This window comes from Rosa chinensis, chromosome 1, assembly GCF_002994745.2.
Source record: "Rosa chinensis cultivar Old Blush chromosome 1, RchiOBHm-V2, whole genome shotgun sequence".
NCBI classification, from domain to species: Eukaryota; Viridiplantae; Streptophyta; class Magnoliopsida; order Rosales; family Rosaceae; genus Rosa; species Rosa chinensis.
Genome location: NC_037088.1, coordinates 39,485,319 through 39,513,120, shown reverse-complemented (window position 1 = coordinate 39,513,120; position 27,802 = coordinate 39,485,319). Strand labels below are relative to the sequence as shown.

The following is a 27,802-nucleotide window of genomic DNA, read 5'->3' as shown; positions in this document are numbered from 1 at the left end:
ATATGTCATACAAACTGTCACATTATAAATGGTGTAATAGATGTTCATAGAGGCACAAGTGGTTTGAGGGTGGTGATTTAAAATATGTTACAGGAGGCTTAATGGGTGCGTTGGCTAATGAAGGGGTGTTGCTACTACAAGTTGTTGAGGCACTTGCTCTTATGCATGGCCTAGACTTCTTAATGCTAGATTCCATCAAGATGCATTTACTGTGATTAACTCAATATTGGGAAAAGTAATAGAATTGAAGTAACAACTCCAACCACAAAAGGATAAATATGCAAAGAAATAAAAGAATAAAGGAAAATGAACACCGAATATAATGTTGTTCGGCAAGATGCATACGTCCACGGGGCAACAACAAAAACTTTCACTATGATATAATGGGTGGGTACAAGAGATACAGAACTTCAAGAACACTACTTGAAGGAAATCTCACACTTGTTTTACTTACTAACTACTACACTCTCAACTTGGATGAGATGACAATGAGCAAATGACCTCTCCTTATATTGGCCAAGCAGGAAACCTCTAGATGACTTCATTAATGCTCCACTCATCCAACCACCTCAATAAATGCACCTTCATGAATCTTCCACATTCATCTTGATTCATACACTCTAACATTATTTTAGAAGCATGTACTCCAACATTATTCTATAACCAATTAAGAGATGTTCTAAAGAGCCCTCATAAATTCATATTGGGAAACTAATGACATTCATGAATATACTTCGTATTTGGTCTGGACATTTAACACACACTTCAAGAGTTTAGTGACGATCTGAATTTGGAGGAAGATGTACTTGATAATGCTACCTTTTCTCCAGCGATGTTCATGGCAGCATGTCCGACGAAGTTGCAACCACGAGTCGCACGCAAAACTTGTTCTTTGGATTTGCCTATGTATTACATGAATATTGTGTGGTACTATTTATATACTTTTTTTTTTTTTTACTTCCTTAGATCAGACTAGGTTATTTGTAATTTTGTATGTTCTTCAAGCTATGAATGCAATTGCACTTTAAAAATTAGTCAAACTATTCAAATGTACATATTTCAGAAGGAGAGAGAAAGAAGCAAGTGATATTAAATACAATAAATTCATGTAGGAACCAAAATGGATTCCATGTATCTGTCTTTAGCGGAGAAAAAGAAGAACCAGCAAACAGATAAACAGAGAGTTAACATGACAGCAGCAATGATGAGCACCTTCCACTTTCTGGGACCCCGAGCACGGTTGTTACTGCCTTCAGTATGGGTTTCTGCTGCAAGGTTGTCATCTTCATCCCGTTGTTCTTCATGGTCTGAAAATGAGAGGAAGTGAATCAACATATATGTATGTTGAAGGATCTCGACATAATGTGTGCCTCTACAAACTAGGGTTTAGAGTTGTAATAGAAAAGCGTTCTAGGTATTCAATTGTATTCGGATTCTATTACCTATTGTGTACCTTGTAACTCCCTATATAAAGGACTCCTATTATCAATAATAAACACAATGAAAATTCTCCTACAACACGTTATCAGCACGAGTTCTAACCCTAGCCCAAAAGAAAAAAACTGCTGCAGCCTCTAACCCTAGCCGAAAACACCTAAAACCACCACAGCTTCCTGCCTGCGTCCCTAACTTAGGATTGAACAACCACTACAATCCTAACTTAGGATTGAAATAGCATCTGCAATCCTAACACGTCTGCTGCGTCCCTGCTTACTGCTGCTGCCCCTTGCGTCTCTTTGCGTCTCTGCTGCCTGCGTCCCTAACTTAGGATTGAACAACCACTGCAATCCTAACTTAGGATTGAAGTAGTATCTGCAATCCTAACACGCCTACATCAACACCCGCGTGTTCTCAAGCCCAAAATCATCACGTAAGTTTTTGTAATTAAAGTTGCTGCTTTCGTGTATTTAAATTCCTTTTATTTTCTGCAGAATATATGTTGCCAAATGATTTTGAGTATTTAACAAAGCGGAATTGTGGGGATTCAAGCTTAACGAACTAAGAGTGTTCGTATGAAGTAAGAGTGTTCATAATTAAACAAACTAAGAGCGTTCGTATGAACTAAGAGTGTTCGTATGAACTAAGAGTGTTCGTAATTAAACAAACTAAGAGCGTTCGTATGAACTAAGAGTGTTCATAATGCTTGGACTAAGAGCGTCCACAAGCATCAAATTGTGACCATATTAAAACATCATTGTTTGGTCCAATCCAAAAGAGATTCTTGGAAATTGATTTCTTGGTAGCATAGCTCGGAAATCTTATTGTTTTAGTTTTCGTGGAAGTTTAACTCCGAAACTAATATATCTTCTCTTCTTATTTTCAGGATGTCGAATGAACCTAGACTCGACTTTCCCATGCTTGACTCAACAGGCTCGGATTACCACAGTTGGGTAACCGATGTTGAGAACCATCTCACTTCAAAGGGAATATTACCCATAATCCAGGCACCTAACCCGGATCTTGTGTTCGTACGAACACCTACAAAGCATGCTCAAGTAGTTATCTTGATGCGACGCCATATGGATAAGGCACTCAGATTAGAGTATATGTCGATCAAGGATGCAAGAGAGCTATGAGTAGCGCTAGAAGAGCGTTTTGGCAATGTCCAAGATTCCCTCCTCCCTGACTTGAAGGTTCAATGGAACAATCTGCGCTTTGTTGATTTCAAGTCTGTTGCTGAATATAATTCAGAGGCTCTTCGCTTACAATCTATGTTGAGATTCTGTGGACAACCTGTCACAGAGCAAGAGTTAATTGAGAAGACTCTCTCCACCTTCCCCGTTTCAGCCATTGTGGTATCAAAGCAATACCGTACTGAAGTCAATGCTGGACGGATCACGAGGTTTCATCAGCTTATCAATATCATATCTGTAGCTGAGAAACATGATAACATACTCGTGAGGAATTATAATTCAAGGCCCATTGGAACTAAGCGCGTTCATGAGGCGAATTATAATGCACCCAAAGGAGGGCGCAAGGAGTAGAACCCTAGGAATATGGGACATGAGGGACGTATGGGTCCATATAACCGCCCTAATCAGGAAGGAAACCGCAAGTTTGGAGCGGATACAAGTGGTGGCAATGCCAACGTGGGAGAGGGGGTCGTGGCAACCCTAGCTGTGGTAGTGGAGCCATAGCTCGTGGTGATGGCACCATGGGAACGCCCGCAACGTGCACAACGTGCACCTCAATTAAAGGGAGGTAACCACAATAATGTGTGTCATCGATGTGGATCAATTGAGCATTGGTTCAAGTAATGCATGGCAAGCGAGCAACTAGCTGCAAGATACAGGGCATATAGGGACCTGAGGGAGCAAGAAGTGTACCTTGCAGAAGAAGAAGAAGAAGATGGTGGAGATGTCAATCTCACCATAGAGGACTTCAAAGTTGAAGATGAAGTGCACAAGGATGCAACAGACTTTGATTAGATTAGTCCTTTTTATTTTTCCAAGAACTTTTGTAATGGCAATATGCCTTAGTCAATAAATGACAATTGTATTAACTCTTTCTTATGTGGCGGACTCAATAAAATGTGATGTCTAGGAAAGTCATTGAGATTATTAGTACCACCAACATCTCTTTCTACTTTCCTGGTCATATTTGATCGGAGTTACCAAACTGATAGAGTGACTACAATGTGTCTTAGTTTGATTTTATTTTGGATTAGATTTTGGAAACTTTGATGTAATCATTGGCTATTAACAAAGTGTCAATTCTTTTACTTAATGTCTTGGACATACCTTAATTCGGTCTTTATTATATAAGAGCCAATGGTTTTCATGTGGAAACACATTATGAGAATGGACAGAGTTCCTTTGCATCACCTCTAGTGACTACGAACATAAACGAGTATTAGACAAACTTATGTGTCGCTCTAGTGGGTTGTATGCAACCACTATTCGAGTTATTGAATCCAACCATGCATGAGAGACGACTTATGGGATTTTGACACATATAGGCTTTGGCATGATAATCCGTGTATTAAAGACTTTACACGGACATCCATTTTCAGAATGAAGAAAAGTAAGAACCAAGAATTGGTTCGAGGAGCTGCACGTGTGCCTCATGGCGCCATGATTGTGCATAGACCGGCCACACATGGCCGACGCCGCCTACCTTTGTGGCAAATATATGGCATTGACGCCATAAACCCTTATTCAACTCCTCTCCCTACTTCTCAAGTCCATTGTGACATTGTGGCTTAACCAAAATCTTCATTGGTTGATTATAAGGCCCATGTTTCGTTCTGTAAAGCCTGTTATTTAGGATTGAGACCATCCTATGGAAAGGAGATTGAGGAAATAATTTCATTCTTACAAAGAATCTAAGGGAATTCTGTGGATTTGATCAACCAACTTGCGGACCGTATAGATGTTTTATGGTGTTGGTTGATACGCAAACACGCTGGTCACGTGTTGTGCTATTATCCACTCGTAATGCTACTTATACTACACTCCTAGCACATAACATATGGCTACGGGCTCACTACCCAGATCATCCCATTCAGTCAATTTGACTTGATAATGCTAGAGAGGTTACATCGAAAATTTTCGATGACTATTGCATGTCATTGGGTATTGATATCAAGTATCACATCCCCATGTACACACCCAATTGGTCTAGCAAAAAAGCCACCATTAAAAGACTACGATGGTAGCCCGGACTTTGGTAATGCTCACCAATATTTCCGTTTGGGTTATGCAATATCGCATGCAGCTATGCTCATTCGTCTACGACTCATAGCATCCATTCAACTTTTATTTGCGTTACAGCTAGTGACTAGGTTCGAGTCTAAATATCTCGTACTTATGCATATTTGAGTGTGCGGTTTATGTGCCAATTGCGCCGCCACAGCGCATCAACATGAGTCATTGCAATGAATGCACATATATATTTGTGTTGGACATAGGCCTCCAACTATAAGTCCGCTAAGTAAAACCCTTGACAGGCGATCTCTATTTCGCTGGATTTGCGAATTGTCACTTTGATGAGACAGTCTTCCCGTCGTTAGGGGGAGATTAGAATGTCAATGTTCAACAGGAACGACAGGAATTGTCGTGGTCTGTCCCCACTATGTCTCATCTTGATCCCCTAAAAGTGACGAGATCATATATACTTGCTGCAAACACGTCTGCAAGGATTGATGTCCCCACAAAAGGACATGGTGCCACCCAGAGAAGATGGGTACTGCACCACTACCATGGATGGTGGTATGGTGACGCCACAAAGGTGGCATAATGGCGTCATAGGCCATGGGTTCAGCTAGAGAGAGTAGGAGACCCATAGGTTCGATGGATTCTCGCCCTAAGAAGAGAGCAAGTTTGGCACAACTTGATCCATTGATCATTGATACTCAAAATCTGTCTCATGAGAATATTTTGGATTGTGGTTATGTCCAAGAGACATCGTTGGGGGACGCCTCAATGTTAGAACCAATTCCTGAGAATATAGAGATCTCTACGAACTACACTAGTGTACATGAGGACATGGAATTGTTGAGACCAATGACATCGAACCTTACTCCGTTGAAGAATGTCAATGTAGAGAAAATTGGCCTAAATGGAAAGATGCGATCCAGGTTGAATTGGATTCACTAACGAAGAGGAAGGATTTCGGGCCTGAGATGCCAACACCTCCTAACATAAAACCTATTGACATTAATAGGTCTTCGTTAGATAGCGTGATGAGAAAAAGAGATGGTTATGGCGCAAGGTTTCTCACAACGCCTTGGAATAGACTACGAGAAGACATATTCTCTCGTAATGGATGTCATTGCACTCCACTACCTTGTCAGTTTGGTAGTTTCCAAATAACTGAACATGCAGCTTATGAATCTGGTCACTATGTATCTCTATGGGGATCTAGATACGGAATATAATGAAGGTTCTTGTGGACTTCATTTACCCAAGTCAAGTGGCTCTAGACCATGAAGCGTATTTGCAACGAGGTTGAAATGCTCACTAAAATGACTACTTGATTGGGAAGAGATATGATGAACTATGCCCACGTGTTTCTATGACAAGTTCCGGATTTGCAATTTTCGCGGTTTATGTTGATAAACATAATTGGAACCCTTGAGAGTTAAGGGAAACCGCTGAACACCTGAAATCCGAGTTTGAAAGGAAGGACCTTGGGAGAACACGGTTTTGTCTAGATTTAGAACTTGTATACCGTGTCAATAGATGCTTAGGCATTTTTGATAAAGTTAAAGATGCACCATGGTAGTCCGTAGTCTTGGCCCTAAAAGGGATCCGTTTCGTCCTAGGGATGATGACGAAGACGTGTTAATAGCAGAAGTGCTTACTTATGTACAATAGGCGCATTATTGTACTTAGCACAATACAAGACCAGACACCTCAATTATTATGAACTTGTTGGCTAGATATAGCCCCGCGCCAACGCAACGCCATTAGATTGGTATAAAGACAATCTTTAGATATTTGAGAGGTATGATTGATATGGGTTTGTTCTATCCCTACAGAGAGAAAAAAAATGACGGAAGTGTGGGATCAGACCCCACAAGGCAAAATGCCACCTTCCATGCTCCTCCTCCCCTCCATCAAAATGACAACAAGCACTTCTAAATATTGAAGTGAACCAAATCCGATTAGAGGATGATGTAGCGGACTCATATACTAAGTCGTTACCAAAATCCACCTTCGAGAAACATGTGAAGAGCATCGGATTGAGAAAGTTATCCGAACTCCCATGATTGTGGCAATCAGGAGGAGATATTGACATCAGGGGGAGGCATGATGTCTACATGTTCGATCTCGAAGAGTGAAGGACGTGTTGTGCTCTTTTTGTCCTTCGACCAGGGTTATTTTTGTCCCACAGGGTTTTTGTTACCTGGCAAGGTTTTTAACGAGGCAACAATCAAAGCGTCATTACCAAATTTGAGCGGCACAAGGGGGAGTGTTGAAGGATGTCGACATAATGTGTGCCTCTACAAACTAGGGTTTAGAGTTGTAATAGGAAAGTGTTCTAGGTATTCAATTGTATTCGGATTCTATTACCTATTGTGTACCTTGTACTCTCTATATAAAGGGCTCCTATTATCAATAATAAACACAATGACAATTCTCCTACAACAATGTACATGTTTTATGGGGCAATTTCATTAGTTATTATGAAGAAAACTTGTGCTGCTAAAATTGCTAATGGCCTAATACCATTTGGTCTAGTGACCATTGATTACTTTATAAGTATAATGTCCTGAGTTTGACTCACGGATTAGTTGATATATCTATTCTTAGTTGTAATATATTTTCAGATGCTTATTGACGTTTCTACTCAAAATTTTAGTTCCTAATCTGTTGGCATTTTTGTTGCCTATTTAGTTGGAGTGAAAGCAAAGCTTTGTTGTCTAACACACCTGATTTAGCTAGATTTGTGTTGAGATCAGAGTCCTCGAAACGATGAGCAGCACTGATGGCAGCGGCAAGGATGAGAGCAGCGATGATGAGCACCTTCCACTTTCTGAGACCCCGATCGCTGTTGTTGCTGCCACCCCTCATTGCTGATTCAGGAATAGGATCACCCACTGCCTCTTCTTCATCATCTCCTTCTTTATCTAAGGAACACAAAAACAGCAGGAAATGATACCCCCCCTTAAATTTAGAGGTAAAACATTTTAGTGAAAGGGAATCCATATATCCATCTAGAAGTGTTTAATTGCTATACAAAGCAGCATTCAACAACTTAAATTATATGAACAAAATTAATCGTGTGATGCAAATTAATGGCAGTTTAATTTGTTGTCTTAAAAATATTTGGAGTAGGTCAAATGCGCGCGTCAATAAACAACACACCTTTATCTACAGTTGAATCAGGTTCATAGGACAGCAAGTATGTTCCAGTCAACGGCTCATCAGATGTTAACAAATCTCCGCCAGTGGCACATGGAAAACAAATGGGATTTCTGGTGTAGTGGTCGGTACACATCTTATCTTCTTGCTTCTCCTGTACAACCTGGATCCCCCACTCCTTTACTTGATACCGAAACCTTGCATGTTTTACCGAGAGTGAAACAGCCACTTGATCCCCACCTTTTACTTGATTCTTCATATTCCAATGGGTTAACCATATCATGTCTTCTCCCTTACCTGGAATACCGTGATATATTGGGGCATAATGCCAGTTGTCGTCATTGCTCTCATTTATGATTTTGATAGTTATTGAACCCTGGTCCCTACTAGAAGAATATCTTTCATCGTCGTTATCAGAAATTGCATAGATAATGAAGATGTTAAAGCCTCGGATTCTGATATCGGGAAGTGAAGGCAAAGGCAAGGTTAATGATATTGAGGAGGAGCCTTTGGTTCTATGGCTGAATTGGCCTGGAACCGCATTTCCAGGAAGAAATGTGCTGAACATATCTATCTTTCTTGCATTTCCTCGAATATATGAGTTTGTGCCATCATACTCATGCAGTCCCTGTGTCACATATGGTAATCACAACTTTGTCAACTTTTCATATATCATGAGGAGAGAGAGAGAGAGAGAGAGAGAGGCACCTGGATTCCACCCTGATGAATTATGTCGTAACCTTGATACGGCATGCACATCCGAATGGTTGGCATGAATTCGAAGTCCAATTTGCTCAAGCCCAAAAAATTGAGCATTTCTACATTAACACTTTTAATGGGTTCTAACTTATATTTGTATTCCCACTCAACTAGGCTGTGGTTCCTACCACTTCGGTTAGGCGCAGCATAGGCACACCAACTTGATTGATATGTTATTCTTTCCAATGCTGTGCAATCGGCCACATCCAACTCGTGGTCTACTTTTGGTAGCTCTACAAGGGACTTGAGGCTCAAACAGTTCGAGAGAAGGAGTTTTTCTAGCCTTGTCAGCCCCTTGACGCAATTTGGTAGGCCACAAATTGGATTATTACTTAGATTTAAACTTCTCAATAAGGCTAGGCTAGCAAAATCCTTAGGAAAAGCCTCATCAGTGAGATTGCACCCACTAAGACTTAAGGATAGTAGAGAGCATGGCAAATAACTAATCCATAATTTGACCTCCCCACAGAGATTGAATAATTGACTTACTGGAATTCTATCCAGTTCAAGCAGTTTGAGAGACTCCATGTTCCTAATCATATCTATGGAAGAGTTGTTAAGATTTGAACAACCAGATAAAATAAGTGTGTCAAGTAGCTTTAGCATACCAATGGTCTTTGGGAGCCTCCTAAGACTTTTGCAATCTTTCATGTTCAAATAAACTAGTCTGTCCAGGTTTCCAATGGATTCATCGACATCAATCAAGCCTTCACAATCCATGAGAATCAGTTTCTCTAAATTGGGACAAAGAGAGAAGTCAACGGTTGCAATAAGGCCATGAGAATGACTGAGATCAAGGATCTTCAAGGATGGAAAACACTGTAATGGAGACGGGAAAAAAAAAAAAAAAGTAACAATGCGCGGAGTTAGTTCTTGTATATGTATTAACCACCCCTAATTATTTCAGATACTATACAAAACCTAAAATATAGGGAAAGAAAAAGAAAAGTTCTAAAGAGTAGAGCAACGTACCTTTGTTCCGTTCAAGATTTGTCTCAAGCTGCTATACTGCATTTCCAGAACAACTAGGTTCTCCAAATGAAAATCATTTGGTATAGAATCTAAAGGAAATGCAATCCAACACAACATTCTCAATCCTGTAGGAATTTCTTCATAGCATCCACTGAGTTGCACATGACTAAGCCGGAGAAGTCTTAGTTTGTGCATCCTTGCAAATGCATTGGTTTCCAAGATGATCTCATTCAAATTTTTTGTAGTGACTCCAAGGTGCCTTTGCATGTTTAATTCAAGACCTTCAATTTTTTTTGTCCCCTAATTAAAAGGCGAGAAAAAATGGGAGATATAAGTTACACAAAAAGAAATACATATATACATATAAACAACATAGTGAATTTTGCTTACATTCTTTTCTTTCAATACTTTGATAGAGTCCTTGTGATGCCATAATCTACTACGTTTCCGAGGCTCCTCTGCTGCTAGGCGAACAATTCCTCTTCCCATTTCACGAATCATGTCATGCATCACCACCTTGTTATTGGGGCCAATTGCTACTAGGCATCTATCAATGAGATTTATAATGCCAATAGTAGTGTGCAATTCACATCCATCTAGTATTCCAACAGTGTAATCCTTGTCATTTCCAATAAAGAAACAAGCAATGTGGAGGAACACTTCCTGGTCATGCTTATCCAGTACATCGTAACTCATTCTGAGTTTATGCATGATTTCGCTATTAGGAATAGATTCTAATTTTCTTAATGCACTCTCCCATACAACTATATTTTCCCCGAACAGGGAAGAACCCAAAACTCGAAGTGCTAATGGAAGCCCGGCACAGTGGCGTACAAACTTTGCAGTCTGTTCCGCGTAGCCTTCAGTAGGATGATCTTGTCGAAAAGCATGCAAACTGAAAAGCGTCAATGATTCACTTTCATTCAAAGCTCGAACATAGTGCACCTTAGTAACTCCATGAGCTTTTAATACCCATGCACGCCTTGTTGTTATGATGATTTTACTTCCTTTATGGAATCGATATTGCATCGCAAGTAATGCATCAAATTGGTCCATATGATCCACATCATCAAGAACAAGAAGAAGTCTTTTACAGCTTATGGCATCTTCAATCGCAGTTTTTCCTTCGCTAGCATTTCGTATTTTTACTTCTCTTCCATTCAAAATATCATAAAGGAGCTGTTTTTGTAATTTAACTATGCCATTGATTTGTTCTGAGGTTTGTCTAATATTTTCAATGAAACTGCTTCCTTCGAATCTTCTGAAGTTTGAATTATAGATATGTTTTGCAACTGTCGTCTTCCCTATTCCAGACATCCCAAAAATTACATGTATGCCGACATCATTTGGTCCATCTTGTATCCATTGATTAATTTTGTTGGCTCGAGCATGAATTCCAATCAGGTTAGGGCCAACGCTTAGTGGTACTGTACGAGTAAGCTTGTCACCTATCTCTTTAACAATTGTTTTAATAAATTTTGATTCGTACCTAGAAAGTTGGACATGCAAATGAAACTAAAGATTAGTCAAACAAGTCATTCAACTAAATAGTTCAAACAGTGGGTATGAATTATGAAAACTAGCCTCAATCTGTACGATGCACGCATGATTGATGAAGGCCCTTCAATTGTCATCTTTTTTTATTTCATTTAAATTATATTCATGATTTTTTGCTTATTTCTAGTTTCCAATTTTCGCATGAGTTTTTAATTTTTATATTAAATGATATTTTGGGCAATTCATATTTTGGTGAAACTTGAACTCTTCGTTTTATAGCATAACTAACCTCATACTCGTGCGATGCATGTGTAGTTGGTGAAAACCCTCACTTGTCACCTACTTCTTTATTGCATTTATGTTTTTCTTTAGCTTTTATTTTTATTTTACTAAATAATTATTAAACGTTTTCATTTTAAATATTAATTTTCTAGACTCAAGGGTATTTTGAGAAATCTATAATTTGGTGAAGCTGCAGCACTTTACTTTATACTACATATATATATATATATATATATATATATATATATAAGAGCACCAAACTGTTCACATGGTTAGTAACTGATTAAGAAAATTATGCTCAACCATATCCAATGGTGGAAATAATTATTTTTAAGTTAGGTTATAGAATAATAATAATATTTAAGAAAATTAATAATAATTTTTTGGTCATTTATTGACCGGATGAACGCAACTGTTGCGTTAATTATGCAAGAAATATGTACGTGTTTAATTCAAATTATATTGCTTAGAAAGAGTTTGCAAAATATGCAACAATTCATGTGTTATGGTTGGTAGCTCCAAAATTTTAAAGGGTTCAAGTTATAAATGCTCCTGTGATTTGGGTTGATGCTCAATATTAATCTTGGCAGTTTCAAAATATTTAATTTTGCTCTCATGATTTGCGAAATTGATCAAAGTTGGTCTAACGGCTAATTTTGACAAAAAAAAAAATTTGTGCAATTCATGTATAAGTTTGTCATCCAATAAATAAAAATAAATTAGAAAAAAATAAATTAGAAAATATACAAGAAGGAATCGTTTACAGTATATTAATGTACCGATACATCAAGTAGATTAGGTTCAATACAAAAGTAGACTAGCTCTACATGGGTAGACATGTATGGAGTTAGTCTACCTTTGTACCGAGTAAGTCTACATCTATATTGAACATAGTCTACTTGATATATCAGTACATTAATGTACTGAAGTATTTTCCATACAAGGGATTCTTTTTTAGTTTCATTTTTCAGATGCTATTTAATTTAATGTTTTTATTTTTTAATTGAAATGACAAATTTATTATTGGACATGAGTGAATTTTTGTCAAAAATAGCATTTGGACTAATGTTGATTAGTTTTGCAAACCACATGGATGAAATTAAATATTTTTAAACTACAAAATTAATTTTGAGTATCACTCCAAACTAGAAGGACTATTATAACTTTTACCGAAACTTTAATGTATCTAATTTGAAAAAATGAACTATTTTTGAAAAATATATATTTTGGTTCAGGTAGAAAAAATAAAATGAAATGAAAAAAAATTTAACAACAAAATAATTTGACAAGAAAATGAAAAAAGAAAAAAGAAAAGGGAAGGCTAATATCTGAAGGGGAAGTCTAAGGTGTGTTGATGTTTGTCATACATCAACTTTTTAATTAATATATATTAAATTAAATTAGTTGGTGAAACCTGTTGTACAGGTCAACAGGTTATCCAATTACAATTTGACATGTGTACTTAAAAAAAAAAAAAATTACCATACTAAGTACTCATTTATTCTTTTATACGTAAATCGTTCAAAAACTTGTAATGAATATCGTAAATATAGTAATTACTTTTATTACAACTATAATTATCATTAAATACGACCAATGTGGTCTTTTGTTGTAAAATGCCTCATCGATGATATAATTTACAAAACAAAGGACTCTAATTACAAAAAGAACAACTGGGTTACAAGAATAAGGACTTGAAAAGTTTTAGGTCTAATATGATTATTTACCATATAAACAAATCATTTGTTGTTACATTGGTAAGTGGATCGTTTTTTTTTGTAAATGGATCATATTTCATGTAGTTATCATAAAAACAACCATAATTACCACTTTATACCTCAATTGTTGTAATCTATAGTAAAATGCATTGTCAAACGAGTAATTATCTCATGGATGATGAAATTTACACATGAAAAGTATTAATTACAAAATATAGAACTTTAATACACAATTAAGGACTCGCGCCTCATTTACAATATATACATAAAGTTTTACCACTTTGATAGCAATTCGTTGTCACATTAGTAAAATGGTTCTCAGACTTGTAATATAAAAAATTACCACAAATAAGAGTTTGATTACTACTTCTACAACAATTCGTTGTCAAACTTGTAATATTGAAGAATTATCACAAATACAACCTTGGTTATTACTTTGGACCTCAATTGCCGTAAAATCTAGAAAAAACATTGTTAAATAAGTAAATAACTCCTAAAGGACAGTAATTATAAAATAGACAACCTTATTACACAATAAAGGACTCACCGCAAATTTACTTAAATATATGAAGTTTTACTATTATAGCAACACATTCGTTGTTTTATTAGTAAAGTGGTTCTGAAAACATGCTGGGCGTTCGTCCGCTACATGACCCCAAATTCCAAATACAGAAGTCTAAAGTTCGAGAGCCTCTCTCTCTAAAAACTAGAGAGAGAAAACAGATCTGCAACCAACACGCCTCCCCCTCCTCTCTTGCCCTGATCTTGATCCCTCCGGATCCAGATCGTTGGCTCGAGGGTTGGGGGCGGCTCTTCTTCATTTTGTCTTCTTCAGTTGTCTTCTTCAACGCTGTGCTGGAGCTTTGGGTCAGGCTGGGGACGCTTGGATCCTGGTCGGTTCGTCCCGCTGGTGTGGTGCGGAGGTGTGGCGCGGTTGAGCGGTGGCTGTGGCGGTGGCGGAAAGGCCAGTTCCCGGATCGGTTTCTACCGCGGTGGTTGCACGGCTGCCTTGGGATCGGGTTGCAGTTGTCGAACAGATTCAATCTGTGGTGGCGCGGTAATGTGCTGCGGTGTGGCATGACGATGCGGTGTGGCATGACGCTGCAGTGGTGGATATTTTACAGATGGGACTGGGAAAGACTCTGCAAGCTGTCGCTTTATTGAGCTATTTGAAGGTTCAAAACATGTCACGTCGACCATTCCGTGAGTTTCAAAAATTTTGGTTCTGGTGTGAAACTTGTGAGTTAATAATTTGGTTATTGGTGTGCTTGATACATATCAAAACTCAATCAATTATATATGCCAGACTTCATCAATTATATATGCCAGACTTCATCTTAAATTTGCTTATTGTTGGAGTATGGATTTCTGTGGTTTGGTGATGGGGACGTATTTGAATGACGAAAGAGTCGCATTTCTACTGATATTGAGACACTTGAACAAAATTAAAGAAATCACAGGTTATTTGTGGTGACTAAACTTTTTTTGCCTTATAAATGGGGATAGTAAGATCAGGGGGAGCATAGGAGATTAGCAATTACAGTATGGACTATCACATATTCCATTTTGTTATTTCTGTGCTACGTAGGAATAAATAGTAATCAGTGAGGGACACTAGCTCTTTTTATCGAGGAGGTATTGTTTTCAAAACATTTAGAAGATTTTTAAAATCCTCTTATTAAACAGTTAGCTGTATATATTGAGGCGTGGATACACTGGTTTCTTCATTGGGTTAATAGTTCTCTTGCATTAGAGCTGATAAAACTTTTTTTCTTCCACCTTTTCTGTCATGATTTTATTTCAATTGGACAAAACTTGATGTAGCCATTCTGCTCAGATAGAGGGCATGTTCTTTTACTTCATGTTTCACCGGTTATGTTACTAGCTAGACTAATGTACTAATATTTAGTCTAACATTAAAAGATATCAAATTTTGCATGAGTTTAGACTTTTTCTAACAAACAACATGAGAAGACCTTAATTTGCTCCCCAATTTCATCATAATGAATATTGTCCAGCACCATTAATTTGCTCTCTAATTTCATCTTGGGTTGAAATTCCTAATGATTTACTTATTCTCACTTACTTCTAAAAGTGAATGAGTGTAGTTTGTTTCCAATTTCTTCTTCTCATCTCCAGCACCTTTAATTTACTCCCAAATTTCATCACTTCCTTTCTTCAATGCCCTAATCTCTTCTTCCACGGCAAGCTTTTTGCCTTCCAAAGCCCGAAACTTAACCTCAAGACCTTCATACTCACTCTTTCTTTTCACAATGTCCAACTATCAGTTGCAACTTGCAACACAATCCAACCTGCCACAAAAACAAAAGGTACTTCACTATCAAATCCCATGATGTTTTTTTTATTTTTTATTTTTATTTCTGCATTGAACTTAAGAAACCTTTGATTTGATAGTCAGTTAACCAGATACATTACTCTTTGTCAGGGGTGAAGACTGCATTATACTTGGACATCGTCTATGTAGTAGATATTTACAATTTCTGATTAGCCAACTTGGGTCCTTATTTTCTATGAAAGGTCTAAGTGATCTCCATTGTTTATAAGCTTGGGAAGCTGTAGAAACTCTGATGGAGGCAAGGGTTGTTGATGTTCTTCAGAGAAATTCAACCGAAGCTATGATGGAGGCAAGGGTTGTTGATATTCTAAATGCAGTAAGGCTTATTTCAATACTACTGTAGATATATAGCTTCGCTGGTATTGCATCTACTGCTTTTTAATTTGAGATTCCAGATAGCATCTACTGCTTTTTAATTTGAGATTCCAGGGCTGTCAAAAGAACTGAATCGACCATTCCCATTTTCAATATGGAAGACATTGACGAGTTAAGGTGAAGGAAATCAACTATTATCAATTAAACCTGAAGCCTTTGCTGAACTGAAGGTGAAGGAAATCAAGAATGGGCGGTTGGCAATGACCTCAATGTTTGGATTCTTTGTTCAGGCTATTGTAACTGGAAAAGGGCCAGTTGAGAACCTCTATGACCACGTTGCTGATCCCGTGGCCAACAATGCATGGGCATACGCTACCAACTTCGTCCCCGGGAAGTGAAGAAACCTAAATTGCTGGCATTTCATGTGCAACATTATTCAACGTTGTTATTTTTCTGTATCCAGTAAAAAGATGCAGCTTCTTTTTGCTTGAACAACTTCTTTGTTTATTGGCCAAAAGAAAAGAAAAGAATACAAGAAAAAAGAAAAAAGAGAACTGTTTATTTGTCTAAATGCGGTGCACATTCAGGTGCTCATGTCAACAGAGGCATGCTTTACTGCAATTTAGGTATATCTAAACTAGAATAAATTAAGCAGACTGCTTCTAAATGTCAAAACAGAAGTGAATAAAAATTCAAAACCATGTTATTATCACATTGATAAAGTTCCCCATCTTTCCATCTACATTAGGCAAACTAAGCTGGAATGCATTATGCATGAAACAAAAAGACAAGGAGCACCCAGTCTACATGCCTTCGGCCTATACAGTGTCAAACTGTCAATGACATGATGGAAGAGGCTAACATGTTCCAGTGTAGTCTCAGCATAATGCCTGAGATTGGTGACTGATGATGATAATCCAAATAGGAAGACCCTGTTACAAGCTTTGACCTAAAGAAATGCAGTTCTAACAATCAAATGTAACTTGCAAAAGAGTATGATAAAATGTAACTAGTTGTAACTTGGTGTGTGCTATTAGTTATTTCTTAGGTTTATTCTTTGATCCACGAGGCCGACCAGGACCTTTTTTCTTGTTCACGTTGGCTGCATCTATTTCGTGGATTGCCTTCATTTTCTTTGGAGACCTTTGCAAACCTTCATCAGTATCACTGCGTGCTGTGCTATCTTGATCTATCTTCATTGTCTTTGGTCCACGTTTCTTGCATATAACTTTTTGCAGTGACCTTTGTCTAGCTTCAGCAATATTGTAGCGTGCTTGGTTGTCCGGATGCCTCAACAAGGTGAGAGCTATGCGCAGACGCTCGTTCACAGAATGATACTGCATGCATGAGTTTATTAGAATTTTTATAAAGAAATAACTTGAAAAATTAGATGCTGAATTTCAGATAAAATAACTACCTTGTCCCCTGCTTTGGATGCATTCTCATAATCCTCCATGAATTTAATCATAAAAATACCACAATTGAATCCATTTTTTTGTACTGGAACACAATCGGGATGAATAATTTTAAATGAAGAGAATGTGCATCCTTCATCAAAATGAATCATAATCTCGTTATTAAATATCATGTCCAGTGTCTTCAGCTGCATCGTTAAGAATCAAGAAGGTGTGATTTTGAAAATGTGTACATATAATCTGAATTAATAACAATAATGCACAAAATAATTTATTACCAAATGATAAGCTAGATTCTCTCGTGGAGTCTTGCGAGCGGAACTAGGAAAACTATCCAATATCTCAACTTCCTTGCTTCTTATTTTTACTAGCATAAGGAACCAGTGGTTCCCTTTTACACCCTCATCCAGAATGGGAATAAAAATCTGCACACTATAAATTGTTACTACATGAAATATCTGTTTGAGAAGCTCAATTAAACAAATTAAAAAGTGTATATGATACCTTTTCGCATTTCTCAAATACAAAGTATCGGAACTCAGCCTTATTTTCTTTTTTCGCGTTGGCAGCAAATTTTGACAAATCTTGACCTTCTTTTTTAGAAAGTGCTTTGGCCTACATTAAAATACTAAACTTAGTCTCCTACAGTCAAATTTTGCATAGACAATCCAAGTATATACAACCTTACCGCAAAATATGCACTAAAAAACCATTGAGAAGGATCTCCATGTTTCCGAAGAATTTCAATTACAGCGCTACCCAACTGGTATCCAGGAAAAAATATGGTACAGTTATAGTTACGAAAAAGATGTAAACATGATGACTAAAATAAAAATTGTACTGTACTTGAAATTCATACCTTGTTGCTGACATATTGACCGGGCTCTAAGCATCTCATATCATCACGGTTTAGGAAGTTTTCGTCTGTTTGGAAAACCATAATGCTGCAGAACAAATTTATGTTTTAATTTTGTACATGTATGTATCAGATTCTTGTTGAACAATGTATGAAAAGTATGAAGGCTTACTCCTTTTTAAATTAAAGTCTTATTTGTACCTTCAACAACCTCTATACTCCACCAATAGCAGTAATTGTCAATTGATTGTGGAATTCTTCAGTCATTGTAATTTCATAAATCGCTACCAGTTCTCGAACATATTAATACTAACTCTTTCCTTTTGTTATTTTCTTTCATTGGAGTGCAGATGCAGGACTTTGGAATATGAAGTTGCTTTGGAAGGATTTAGTTATGTGCTTCTTTTTTACAATTATGAGCTCTGGGAATTTGATTCGAGTGATGATTTAAGATGTGGAATTTATTGTACTTTGCGTTGGTCAATTCATGATTTTTTGGAAGGATTTTTCTTTTAATGCTATCTTTTACTGAGAATGTTATTGCACCTTTCGATATTAAAGTTATTTTGTATTCATCATCAGTAGCCTCTGTTTTGAATGCTCAAATTACTAAGTTTCAAAGTAACTCAAATGAAAATCGCCAAAAGATAACAGAAGGATAAAATGATGGCCAAAACTAATAAAGAAGTTGTTTGCTAAGGATAATATGCCTAACACACAATAAGATGTGTATAAGAAAGGATTTAGACAGACCTTTTGCACTGAAACTGAAGTAATGATAGTAATCATAAATAACTAATAACTCATTGTAAACTAAATTTACACTAACAAAATTAGATTGACCATAACTGTTGGTAAATAATTGAAAAAATCTTTGTTTACATAAAACAATTATTACTCTGGTTTCAACCAAATGTTTCAAGCTCTGTTTCGTCGACGTTTTTTCTGCGGGCATGTCGTTTTTGTGTGTCCATAGTTCTTGCACCAACTACACTGTCTAGATTTTTTAATACTTGTGGTCTTTTGGGTGCCTTTGGTCCTCACCTTGATTGGATCTTTTATAATATTACTGCAGTGCTCTGGAGTAACAATTTTTTCTTTCTCTTGCTTCCAAAAGTCTGATAGTATGGGCTCTAGTCTGATGAATTCTCTGTTTAGGATGTCTGTGCCCTCCTTTGTTTTCGATGCAAGAAAACACAGTTTACTCCCAAAACAATTTAAATCGCCGTACCTGCACGATATATGATTTATTATTGATTGTTCAATACAGTATAACAAGACATCAGTTAAGATTCACAAACGAGCCTAAAACTAATCATAATGTGCTGTTAAAAAAAGAAAAGAAAAGTAAGTGACATTGTTAATGTAAAACAAGAAGAATTATTCAATATAATTAAATGAAGTATGTACCTGGCAAATTCTATAGCTTCATTAGGGACGTTGTCTCCATGAACTGATATTTGCATATCAGATTTTGCAGACTTCGTCCACCTCTTCATTAATAAGGATGAAGGAATCTCATTCATACGCTCATGTTTCATAACGTTAAATATATGACAACATGGAATGCCTTCGCATTCAAACAGCTTACATGAACACTCCATACGAGGATTGTTTTCATCAGGATAGTAAACTGTCGTGTACTCAATCTCCTGTTTGTTGTCATTGTAACTAGATGTAAAGTATACACGACTTGAACCAAACACCATAGTTCGAGATGTTATTAAATCGCCGACCCCATCAATCTCGTTACGTACATGCTCAAACACACTATCAGTGAACATGGTACCTGCATGATGTTCCATGTTTAAAAAAAAAAAAACACATGAATAAAGTTATGTGTCCTAAAATCTTAAAGCAGATGCTAAATCTTCAAGTGAAAATAATACCTGCATGATCTTCCAATTTTCGAAGTGAAGAAGTAAGGACATGACTAGAGTTATTGGACTTAAAATCCTCTTCCACAACCTTGTTCCTAAGCCGTAACAATGCCCTATCAAGTGCCGGAATAAGTTCAAATAATTTCACACCGCTTTTCAAATAACCCTTCACATAGCTGTTCATACCCTCACATCTCTGAGTGCTTCTCATACGGGCAAAAAAATGGCCACTAATAAATGCCTCTGCCCATATTTGCCTCTTTTCATACATCATCTTAACCCAATCCTTATTGTGGAGACCATGTGTGTTAACCATAGCATTCCAGTGTTTTCAAAACCATCTGGAGTGACTTCATCCCACATACAACGTCTAAATTCAGAAAAGACATTGTTCTTACGCAGGTGCCTCCGGGCGTTCTTTGCTATGTGCCATGTACACAGACGATGAGGACAACCAGGGAGTACCACTTCAATAGCCCTTCGCATTGCTTCATCCCCATCAGTCAAAACAGCAACAGGCCTTTTGTTATTCATAGACGATATAAAGGTCTCCAAAACCCATGTGTAAGTCTCAATCGTTTCATCCATGAGTAATGCAAAACCAAAAACTGTGGTCGATAAATGATTGTTTGAACCAACAAACAACACTAACGGCTTCTCATAAGGATTGGTTTTATAGGTACTATCAAACACCAAGACATCTCCAAAACAAGTATAATCCACCAGAGAATTAGAGTCTCTCCAAAACATATTCGCCAACCTGTTATCTTCATCTATGCTAAACTTGCAGTAGAAATGCGAGTCTGTGGCAACTTTGCCTCTCATATATGCAAGTGCAGCTTCTGCATCACCCTCAAGTAAAATTTCTCGGCGTCTTGAATCTAACTTGTTGTACAAGTCCTTCATAATAAACCCGACATTCTTAAAACCTCCTGATCTATCAACAATGTATTCATATGTATGACAAGGCTTAACAGACACTCTCTGCATAGATGTAGCCAGTGCTAAATGATGATCTTCAACTGATCTGTGTGATCGAAGAAGATGCGACTCATGTGCTTGTGCAAGCTGATGTGAGTGGTTCGTTATGAAATCATCAACAATATATGCATTAATATTCGAACGGTACCTTATTTTGAACAAGCATGGACAATTGAATCTTGTTTCTTTCTTTGGCTTGCGAACTCTTTTCTTGTTACTTATGTACTCTTCTCTTCTTTTCCCTTGAGCAGAACAAACCAACCGCAATGAAGTGACTCTCCCTGTTGTGCGTATACTTAATCTCTTGTAGTCGTTTCTAACACCAAAACCCATGGCCTTTGCATAAGCATTGTAAAAGGACTCAGCTTCCTCCACAGTCTTAAACTCCTGCCCTTTAAGATCTTCTGTAGACAACTTATCATATCTAACTCCCTTATATTGCATTTCATTACAGTCACTTCCATTACACATTGAAGATTCATACGATCCATCCATGCCTAAAATAGAAAAAAAAAATTACAGAGACTGAGATTACAAACTAATATGCAACATATAATTAGATGGATTATCTATATCAAATTGAAACCTGTAGGATTATTAAAAAAAAATTATTGTATTGGGAACAATATGTACGTACATAGTAGACGGTAGACCAATTTAAGGAAGAAACAGGGTTTAGGATTTGTAAAATGGGGTCTTTTGGGTGTTTTGAATTGTGAAGTAGGTGATGGTGAAACGAAAGCTAGTTCCTGATTTATATGAAAGATCAAACTAAAAAGATTTTAGTTTATTATCTCCTTACATGACAATAAATGAATCAGTAGCTAGGCCTTTTTATCAAAGTAAAAAGAATTTTTACCTTCAGGTTGGACTACAATACATGCTCACATTCATCGTAACAGTTACTTTTTATGTAAAAAAGCAGAAGCACCCTTTTGTCCAATCCTCAAATAGAATACCAGAAAAACTAGTCATTTTTTTATGCCCTAATGAGTTTTCTATTTCTAAACCAAGAACTATAGCTTGGATTTGAGAGCACGTTATGAAATGGGTCCTTATTAATAGGTTAAATTTTAGCTGATGTCGATTTCGAATGGGTCAAAGTTATGTTTTGTGATGAAATACACCTACTCTAGAATCTGTGACCTTAAGGATAAGAAAGAAGAATTGCAAACCAATCAATATCAGAAGCTTAGTATGCATAGATGAAATAATGTTCACTCAAAACGATTTGAAGATGAAGTACAAAAAAACAAAAGAACAAAAAAACAAAGCACTATTAACTTGGCTGAATTTTCCTTGTCATGTCCAAACCCTAAACCTCATATCCAATTACTGCATTATGGGGAATTTTCATGTTTTGTTACTGATAAATACCTCATATATACGATCCAATCCATCCTCAACATCGTTTTGCCTAGTTTATTTCGAGCTTATATTAAACAGAATCCACTCAGTTACTTGACCCTAGCTGTTAAGCTAATTACCAATCCAATATCAGTGTCTCTCTGGAAACAAAATATTAATACCAAAGCCCTGAACTTCTACTATAGAAATGATCTCAGCATGGCCTAGAAGCCCTATATGGCATGCCTTTGGTTAAGACCGATAAATATAATTTTAGTAATCTTAGTAAGGCTCCCAACAATCTTAGTAAGGCTCCACCTAGAAATCTTAGTAAGGCTCCCAGTAATCTTAGTAAGGCTCCACCTAGAAATCTTGTAATCTTAGTAAGGCTCCACCTAGAAATTTTGGTAAGGCTCCTAGTAAAATCTCTCAAGGTTTGACCAAGTTGAGCTTTGCTACTCTCTTTTTCCTTTTGAAAGATTTGAGCAGTCCCTGGAGTTAAAACCTCCCTTTCATCCCCAACTAGACTATAAATCCCCGACTAGACTACTTCAAGATATATGGTTCAACGAATGGTTTATTGTGTCTTCGCGATGAACTTAATAATTCTATTCATACTAGATTAGGATAAGTTCCTATATATGCTAGATGTTTCCTTGTCATTCAAAAGAAAACTTAATTCCCAAGGGAAACTGGAATCTAAGACAATCCAAAAACTAGAAGAAAACATGTTTACACCAATCGCATCTACTGGAAGCAAAACGAGGTTAATTGAAAAAACTTACTGGAAGGGTGATGACAGTTCCCACACCCAAATTCCACCATGCTAGCCACATGAACTAAAACACCGGAAGCAAACACGGGCTTGCATACAACAGAACGATCTCAAACATACAGACAACACCGTACTGCTGCGAATCAAAATTTCCTTTTTACCGGCACATGAGAAGTTTTGGTGCAATCACAACTGAACTCGTCAAGCATTTTGACTTCCTATCATCTTCTCCTCTTCAAATTAGGGTTTTCTCTTAGAACAAAATTAGACAGAAATTGAATGACAGTTGTAAAAAATGGACGAGTAATCTGGACGGGACAATGTTCTTCCTTTAATCTTCTTCTTCTCCTTTTCAATTTAGGGTTTTCTAATTTTTTTTTTTTTGATATGTAAGTAGGAATCTTTAAAAAAAGAAGAGAAAAAAAAAAAAAGATACAGGTTACCTGGTAAGCAGGTTACCACTATTGCATATTTCAGACCGTCAGATATATTCAACTTTTAATTAAATCCAACGGTCTAAAATATTCAAAAAACTTGATGTATCGCATACGTCAACATATACTAGAATTTTCCATATCTGAAAATGAAAATAATTATTAATTACCCATCATCTTGGTTCCGTAATACCATCCCTCCAAGATCTGCAACTTTCGTAAGTGCGTCCTTCCATTCTTTCACCTTGTCCGATAGTTGAGTCTTTTGGTGTCTGGCAAATGCCTCCCCAAAACTGCCCGTCTGCTTCCTCACTTGGGATGGATCCACGTTGTAGAAGACTGGTAAAACTACATGATCTGAGGTCCTCTTGCGTTCAAGGATCATCAACAGCTCGTTAAGGCACCACCGGGAAGACGCGTAATCTTTTGAGAACACAATAACAGAACTTCTCGACTGTTGAATGGCTTTCTCAATCCCCGGACTAATATCTTCTCCTCTCTCAAGTTCATCGTCATCTCGGAAAGTACGAAAGCCTTGATCTTTAAAGGCGGTGTAGAGGTGGTCGGTGAAAGTCTTACGCGTGTCTTCGCCTCTGAAACTCAAGAACACATGATACCTACAATATCCATCATAATGAGGAGAACCACTATTGGAAGAGGAGCTTTCTTGAGCCATGGATAAACTCAAAAATGATCAATGAGTCGATGACCAAATGAAAGTTAAGATAGCTAGACTTGCAAATGGAGTTGTCTTGTTCTAAAGGCAATAATGGCCGGTGATAAGCTAAAATAGTGGTCATGAATGGCGGTGATAATTTTGAGTTGACTTTGTTATTTCATTTTTAAAGAAACTAAGACGATACAAATAGTACTTTGGAATTTTTGGATAGCTATTGCATAGCAGATTCTCTTTGTCCCTTTGACCTTCTGAAGAGATTGAGTGATGGCACAAAAAGTGGTATATGTTTTGGGTAATACGACGATGCCCTAGAATTATTGTTAATCAAATCCAATTGCCCAATACTTTTATTAAACAGCTTCTTACCTAATGAAAGTCCTCAGTCTAATTCGTTGACTTCTAGCTGTCTCCGTAAGGAAAAGAATTATAATTAATGATACGAAGATAAGCGTTGGGAATGGTGTTCATTCACATGGAACTGGAATGGTGCAGCAAGTTTTGACTTGAGTAACCACAATAATTAAGCATGATATTCGTTGAGAGGTCAAATTCTTTTTTATTCGGGTGTGATATTCTTTTTTAAGCAAGTACATTTGTGTGTTCTTCAAGCTATGAATGCAATTGTCATTAAAAAGAAGAAGAAGAAGCTATGAATGCAATTGCACTTTCTGATAAAAAAAGAAAAACTGAAGATTATTCAAGCTATTCAAATGTACATATTTCAGAAGGAGAGAGAACAAAGCAAGAGATATTAAATACAAGAGAAAACTATATATAAACTTAAGGAGTTTTGACCGTTTATCTTAATTTTATAGACTTTTTTTTTCCCTTACACCACCCACTTATTTTTTTCTTACTTGCTCATAAAGACTCTAATATGAGCAACCTCGAAGCCACTAGAAACCAGCTGCTGCGAGAGTCTTAAAAATGAATGTGGATGCAGCGTACTTACCCAACCAAACTCGGGGAAGTGTGGGAGGAGTGTTAAGAACTGATGCAGGACACTTTGTAGCTACCTTTGCTGAACCCATCCCACACATTGCCTCTCCAAAACAGTGTGAGTTGTATGCCATTCGCTCGAGGCTTGATCTCTTAAACACTCTGCATGTGCAACAAGTCGTTATCGAGAGTGATTGTACAGAGGCAATAACTGAAGCCTCATGTCTAGATCATAGTCTCCTTGCTAACACTAGTTCAAAAATTGAATCAGACGACGGCTAAAAACTATCGTCTGATGCGGAACTGACTGTCGTATATCTCGGTGCCGTCTGATGAAACATGATTTAGAGAACTGTCGTCTGAAGAACTTGGCATCCATGTCGACAACTTGTCGACATCATTAACTATAGTGTGAATGTCACTCAGACAACGGGCAACTTAAGAACCCGTTGTGTGATTGTGATTCAGAAGTCATTTTTTTTTTATAACTATTGTGTGAATAACAAAACATTGATAGCACCCATGATCTGTATTACTCTCACACAACAGTTTTTATTGTATGGCTGTTGTGAACATTGTGTACGTACAACAGAAAATGAAATCAAAAATCACCAAATGAACAGTAATTACCAATATATATCTAATATTGTTATAATCCACATAATTGTACTGAAATGTATTAGACAATATTGCCAAAAAGGAGCACTATATACTACTCCAACACCAAAATATGGAGCACATCTAGGACGGTCAAATCGACTGATTCTATTTCCTCTGTAACATTCTTCACTGCATCAACATGCAGTTGATTCTTTCCGGCATTATCTTCATCTTCAAGTTCTCCAATTGCTGCTTCAAAGTCAATATTTGTCAGTGTAATAGTACCTTAGACCTCATTATCCCATAAGCACTAAATGTCTTTGCCACTTCCCCAGCTCTGCCACAACCATCAATCAGTGCCCCATATATGTGAACATTTGGTTCTACTCCAGCACTTACCATGAAATAAAGTGAATGATCAATCACATCTACATAAACTTGCAATTAGATTAATTAATTATGAATGTAACACCTTTGTGTGTTTTTCAATATGATCATTGGATGGGTGGAACTTACTTGTATATTGAGGAGAAAGCCAGCTTGACTGAAAGAACTCAAACATAAGGCTGATGTAAGGAGTACCGCTACAGCCGTGGGTGTGTTGGCATAGTTCAAGCACAGCAATGACACTCCAGGCCCAACGAAACCAATAGACTGTTTGGTACACATACATGTCAAAAAGGTGCATTAAAACATGTATATGTTCAAGTGAGTTTACTGTAAATCAGCATTTGATACAAAAGACTTTGCTTTCCTAATTGGATTCAATTAAATTCAACTTAGACTTTCCTTATAGAAGCAGATTCCATCAAACAGATAATTTAAACGAGTAAGAAATTCCCCTGTCACATGGTACATGATTTTTGTTTCAAATTAATATTTATTCAAGAACTCTTGTTTCCCTTTTGCAGACAATTCTTTTATAAGATCGAAGAGGTACTATTTTGCTCTATAATTATAGTGACACCCAAAAGAGATACCTGCATGATCTTTCAGACTATAGTCAAAGAGTAGCCAACCTTGATTAAGAAATTTGATGTTTTGCCAGCAATGCAGCTGGAAATTGCATTGCCTACAAATACAAATGAGTATGGATTTATATATTGAGAGTGTTACAAACATAAATATCCTTCTGCATTCGTGTAGCCATTAAAAACATTCTGCTAACATAGCAGTTAGCACGTACCTTTTCTCTGAAATGAGCAGGGGAGAACTGCAGTGATAATAGCTGGCTAAAGATTTTACAGATGCCTAGTTTCTAAGCAAGATACTAGTACTTTCACAAGGTTCCTTGCTAAAAGATAGAAAGTAATAAGTAATAACTAGGAATTGGTAATTGACCAAAAATTTGGTTTAAATAAGAAGCAGGCAAGCAGCTATACTAATATAAGGGTATAAACTTGAAGCTCTCTTTTCTATTGAATAATAATTCTTACCCTTCTCTTTAGAAAAGCAATATGAGCCGGAATAGCTTCATCATAGGTAGCAATGGAAAAGTAATCAGTTCCTACATTCATAACACATAAACAAGAGTGCATCAGAGCAAGCACATAAATGGATTACACGTATTTAATTACTGGAAAGTGTGGGATGAATTTATGAATGCAATCATATGCTTGGGGTAGCATAAATTTATGAATTTATGTGCATCAGAGCAAGCACATAAAGAAAATAAAGTTTAAGATATGCTTGGCCAAACCTCCTCTTCACTCGCGTCTCATAGAGAGTTTGATCATCAGCGAATCTCATAGAGAAATTTGCAAACAGTATGAGAATTTTTGGCAGAGAACGCGGGGGGGGGGGGGGGGGGGAATGAAAGATAGTTTGGTGCGTGGGTATTAAATTGGTTCCATTCCATTATTGATTACTTGTACTGTGCTGACATGAGGGATAGGCCACAACTTTATCAATTTTTGGTGAAAAACAACAATATATGAAAATCTCTCTCTCTCTCTCTCTTTCACTCTCACTCAAAGGGGCTCGCCTTCTCCCTCGCAGAAACTACTTTATGTGATGGATATGATAAGGGGGGTGACAGTGAGATTAACACCAGTACACAAAACCTCATTATCAAATCAGTATATCTCTAATACTACCCAAACACACTTGCAGCAACCAAGTTCAATTACATACATAACCATCTTGGCAAGACCCAAAACCCACCAGAAAAACAAAGAAAGTTAGAAAAA

At 37.1% G+C, this 27,802-nt stretch overlaps 2 protein-coding genes across 2 annotated transcripts; both read right to left on the bottom strand.

The window, feature by feature from the left end:
- Positions 1 to 1,104: 1,104 nt before the first annotated feature.
- LOC112186117 (disease resistance protein RUN1) lies at positions 1,105 to 24,187 on the bottom strand. The gene is made up of 7 exons (XM_024324476.2): positions 23,566 to 24,187; positions 9,930 to 11,028; positions 9,540 to 9,839; positions 8,517 to 9,386; positions 7,812 to 8,436; positions 7,376 to 7,573; positions 1,105 to 1,307 (listed from the first exon to the last, which is right to left on the bottom strand). Exons 1-7 carry the CDS (start codon positions 24,069 to 24,071, stop codon positions 1,105 to 1,107), a joined length of 3,801 nt encoding a protein of 1,266 aa, XP_024180244.1. The 5' UTR covers positions 24,072 to 24,187.
- Positions 16,222 to 18,095, bottom strand: LOC121050954 (ubiquitin-like-specific protease 1A). The gene is made up of 6 exons (XM_040512561.1): positions 17,982 to 18,095; positions 17,811 to 17,885; positions 17,627 to 17,737; positions 17,401 to 17,547; positions 17,125 to 17,310; positions 16,222 to 17,044 (listed from the first exon to the last, which is right to left on the bottom strand). The coding sequence occupies exons 1-6, from the start codon at positions 18,060 to 18,062 to the stop codon at positions 16,745 to 16,747; spliced, it is 900 nt and encodes a 299-aa protein (XP_040368495.1). The 5' UTR covers positions 18,063 to 18,095; the 3' UTR covers positions 16,222 to 16,744.
- Positions 24,188 to 27,802: the final 3,615 nt, after the last annotated feature.